The 4,640-nt window shown below is 38.0% G+C and overlaps 1 protein-coding gene across 1 annotated transcript; it reads left to right on the top strand.

The window, feature by feature from the left end:
* Positions 1–1,422: 1,422 nt before the first annotated feature.
* On the top strand, positions 1,423–4,377 carry LOC131774612 (matrilysin-like). Its single transcript, XM_059090667.2, has 5 exons — positions 1,423–1,536; positions 2,023–2,396; positions 2,776–3,086; positions 3,766–3,816; positions 4,211–4,377. Exons 1-5 carry the CDS (start codon positions 1,459–1,461, stop codon positions 4,375–4,377), a joined length of 981 nt encoding a protein of 326 aa, XP_058946650.2. The 5' UTR covers positions 1,423–1,458.
* Positions 4,378–4,640: the final 263 nt, after the last annotated feature.

Genomic DNA, 4,640 nt, shown 5'->3' with positions numbered 1-4,640 from the left:
AACAAGTTTACGCCAAGTTAGCCAAACCAGAGAAAACCGTTTTTCCATGAGGCTTGTCTTAAGTATCCCAGGCAACAATCAACCACAGAACACCCTGTTTTCAATTAATTGTGTAAGACAGGACCATGGTGAAAACGGCTCTCTACAAGAGCACGCGTGAATTTCTGCAATCAAAGTAAAAAGGGGTTTTAATCCTCTACGGTTTTTTTCCGCTGGCACTCTCCCCACCAAAACGCTATATTGCTGCAGAATTGACTATAGTAGATTTTACTTATTACCCTTCAATTCCTTGAAACTGGAATTACTTTAATTAAAAATTTCAGTCAATCCTTAGACAATAATCCATCTTACAGTTGAGACGGCATTCAAATGCCAACAAACAAGTGAGAAAGAAAGTCGCACAGAGAAAGTCAGGAATTTTGTGCTTCAATACTTATTCAACCTCAAATTTTTGAGGCAGATAATTCTAAGTAAAGAAGAATAAATGCGAATACAGTTGTAAAACAAATAGCTAAAAGTAGCCTTTTCACTCATATAGCATATTTTTAAATAATTTCAAGCAATTTTTCGTCAGAGAACGAGAAAAAGTTCTGTTAATTCAAAATCTCATTACGATTTCGACAGAAATTCATGGAAAATAGCCTGAGCTAACATTTCAAACAGGTAATAAATTGTAATACGCAAATGAATCAGGCTGGAAATTATAAGTTTATACAGTTAGAAAAATAAAAATGCCGAGGAAACAATGATGTTTTTCAGGAAAAATGATTATGGGGGACATTTATTACACTGGCCTTTCCTGGTTTATATAACCCAAAACATACCGTTTAGTATTGAATTTTTGCAAGTTATAATTTTTTGTCCTCGATCTGTAAAATTAGTTATCGTTAAAAGGAGAAAAAGATAACCATAAACTGAATCACACGCAGCAGACATCTTTACCTTCTGTCATGATATGAAACCACGTGTCTTTATTCAGGAACTGCAATTTAAGCTAGCAAAATTTGACGTGGGACATGATAAAAGAAAGCACTAGTAAAAAGTGTAATAGCAAGTGTAAAAGTGAGCTCATTATATAGCAGCATTTAGTTACAGCTTTATCTCCAGGTTCCATTTACCTCTCAAAAGCTGCAGTTTCATACTCTTCAAGACAGAGAGGTCGGGTGGCAAAGTGAAAATTAAAACGCAGAGAATTTAATATAAGTGAGCGCATTTCGAATAAACTTGATAACAAATAGAAAAGATTTAATAAAATCTTCCGAGTAAAACTCTTTGTATGATCAATTTTCAGCTGTCAGATGGTTCGAAGCTTTACAAATATGAATTTGAAACAGAGGTAAACTCAAAGAGCAGAGACTGTGTAAATACCGAGTTATAAATAAACTTAGTTCCGGGAGTTTTTTCACTAAATACCAAACTAAAGGCGTTTTAGTTGGTGTAATATAACTCTGTCTCAACATGCTGTGTTCCGTGCTGTTGCTTGCTCTTACATCGCATGCGTTTGCCCGCTATGTCGATGACCAAAGTTTTGCTCTGGTATGTTACGTTTAGAATTTCTTTCTGATATTGCCTTCTCTAATAGTTTTCACTTCGTTGTCAGAACATTTTGATATTCATTACTCACTTTTAAGCTCATTTAGGCTTTCTTATTTAAAAAGGCAACCTTGACAAAGTTCCTCTGAGTTTATTTATTGTGAACGACTAAGGAGATTTTCAAATTCATAGCCTATTTATCTGTTTGAAATTACTTTAATTCTGCTCTTGAGCTAAGTCACCCTTTCCTCGTGAGCTCAGCTTAGTTGCTTTAGTAACAAGCGTTTAAGAGTAAATTGCTATTCTACAGGTCCACAAGTGCTCTTTATGTCCGTTTAGCCTATTCCTCCAGTATTTCATCAACTTTCCCTGACGTCTACTCTTCGCTAAGAACTGTGGGAATATAGCGTCAATAGAGCACTTGCATAAAACACCAGTTATCGTCAATTAATCGCTGCTGTTTTCGGTATGTTTCTCATTTTCCTTCAGAACTTTTTGAACCACTATCAGTACTTATCTCCAACGCGCACGGGAAACCACGACTTGGTGGTTGCCATTAAAAAGTTCCAAGAGTTCACTGGTCTCCCTGTGACTGGCAAGTTGGATGAACTAACGCTTGCGCAGATGAAAGCACCACGCTGCGGAATGCCAGATCCTATGGGTAAACAGGGTCGAGTGAAGAGATACAGTACATCTGGTAGATGGAAAAAAAGACACTTGACGTACTTTGTGGAATATGGAGCTGATTTATCTCGTTCAAAACAAGACGATGTGTTCGAGAAGGCTTTAAAGTTCTGGTCTGACGTGTCAGGTTTGTCTTTCTCTACGACAAGAAGCGCAAGTACCGCGGACCTTAAAATTAGGTAAGTATGTTTTACCTTTATTCTAATGCAGTTAGCATTTCCTTGTAAGTTGAAAAGCTCACTGGCCCTTGAAATGGATCGAGAGAGAGAGAGGGTTCGAGCCAAATCATTTTAGCGCAGTCACTTCATCTTGTTCCCGGGCAAGACAGTGCCCTTCTCCATCCAGGAGCACTAGTAGGTACTTGAAAACTTTCAAAAAGAATCATCCAAGACTGAAACTTGTAACCTCGCAATGCTAGCTCGATACTCCATGGAACAAAATGAGCCATGACGCCAAAATTGTTGGAGGCGGGTCAAATCCCTTTCCAAGTTAGATTAAAAAAATGTACACCTCTTTATAAACTATTTAAATTTTACTCACTTATCTTTCTTCACATAGCTTTGGAAGCCGAACACACGGAGGAGTTAGTGAGAACCAATGTGGTTACCCATTTGATGGGGCGAGCGGAACATTAGCGCATGCATTCTACCCTTCTGATGGACGCGCTCATTTCGACGAGGACGAAACTTTCACTGACGGCACAAGCCGAGGAACAAATCTTCTGTGGGTGGCTGTACACGAATTCGGACACGCCCTTGGAATCCAGCATTCATCTGTTAGAGATGCTGTCATGTATCCCTACTATACTGGGTATGTGCCGAACATGCAGCTTAAACAGGACGACATCGCTGCCATTCAGTCTTTGTACGGTAAGTTTTATTTCGGTAGCAAATAGAACAATTTTCGAATTATTGTCGATAATATCCCAGAATCTCATTGGTTTTGCTTTATTTCCCGTGATTGATTGGTCGAAAAAACTTCGCGTCACTCTTTCAACCCATAAGATGCAAAACTGAGATCAATCCATGCGAACCCCCTGATTTCCCGTTCAAAGTAATGAACTTGATTTTATTAGTTTTATTACTTTATTAGTGGTATTGAACTGGCATTTGCAATTGCTAAGCTTATGGATTTTTGAAAATCAGTAGAAAAGCAGCCTTTTTTCATCCTAAAACTGCTGATTAATTCAGTTAAATAATGTGATACACTCAGGACTAGATGGAAATTTTTTCATATCCTTTGTGAATTATAATATATTGTTTGCAATAACGGCTGACGGCAAAAATGAACTCACTACTATAATTCAAATTTTCCCATATTCACGCTTAAACAGAGCCCGTAGAAAAACGAAGAAACCTTTTTTTTCACTGTAAATATAACAAACATTCTAAGTAAGTGTGAAAACGACTGAAAGCCATTGGCTATTAACGTCATACTTTATTTTTCTGCTATTGCTCGCGTTCCTCGAGCAAATCTTGAATTCTTAAATTTTCTTAATTGATACATATTTTGCATCAGTCCTATCTTTACTTATTTGGCGCCTTGTAGGGAGAAACACCGGAGGAAGCAGCGGAGGAAGCAGTAGTGAAGGCAGTTCATGTGAGCACTTCATTTCAACCTCTTTTTGTTATATTCGTTCCTAAGTCTGTATCCATTAAGACATATTTCAGTCGAGTCTTGAAACAAATCCAGGGTAGCGTTAGCTTCGCTTTGCCATACTTCGTGATTGGTCCTTAAAGCTCGCGCCAAATTCTCAACCAATCAGATGCAATCGCTCTTATTCGCGCCAGTTTTCTTAAAGGTTAAAGGGCCAATTTGAAAAAGGAAATGATAATAATAATAATAAAACAGAGAGCTAAAAAGGCGTTATAACTTTACTATACCAACAGATAAACTGTCAGTGATTTATCCTAAATGTTAATCATTCCTCTTTTATGCAAATTTATAAATTCTGTGTATTTTATGTTGCAGCATGTTTCGATTTGGCATCCAGTTCCCAATGTCGGTCATGGAGCCGGGGGGGTACATGTCGTTTTCACGCATTCGTCCAACGCTACTGCAGGAGAACTTGTCGCCGTTGCTGAAGGTTTTTCAGCATCTTCGTTGACTTTTGCCTTTGGACGCAGTCATTGGGATCTTTATCACTGTATAACGCCCTGAGACCACTTAGAAAAGAATCAGGATGTATTGAAGCAAAGTTAGGGGGAAGCGTATCGAGAACTGCGGCTGTGAGTTGTGATCGGGTACATTACTGTTACCAATTTTTGTGGTCACTTAATTTCACGATACCTATTATTACTTTTCAACCAATGGAAGAGGTGAACAGGCACGATAGTCTTTTGCTCTTGAAGAACGCGGTGACTTATTTTTTTATTGCATAATCTTGGTATACAAACTGTACCCCTTAAGAAACTTGAAAAACA

Source organism: Pocillopora verrucosa, chromosome 3 (assembly GCF_036669915.1).
Source record: "Pocillopora verrucosa isolate sample1 chromosome 3, ASM3666991v2, whole genome shotgun sequence".
NCBI classification, from domain to species: domain Eukaryota; kingdom Metazoa; phylum Cnidaria; class Anthozoa; order Scleractinia; family Pocilloporidae; genus Pocillopora; species Pocillopora verrucosa.
This window is presented reverse-complemented; position numbering and strand designations above follow the sequence as displayed.

What these genes read in the sequence shown, in the direction of transcription:
- LOC131774612 (XM_059090667.2), top strand. Translation starts at nt 1,459, where the DNA reads ATGCTGTGTTCCGTGCTGTTGCTTGCTCTTACATCGCATGCGTTTGCC. An exon ending in ATGACCAAAGTTTTGCTCTG is followed by an intron (nt 1,537 to 2,022) that starts GTATGTTACGTT and finishes ATTTTCCTTCAG; the next exon opens with AACTTTTTGAACCACTATCA. An exon ending in ACCGCGGACCTTAAAATTAG is followed by an intron (nt 2,397 to 2,775) that starts GTAAGTATGTTT and finishes TTCTTCACATAG; the next exon opens with CTTTGGAAGCCGAACACACG.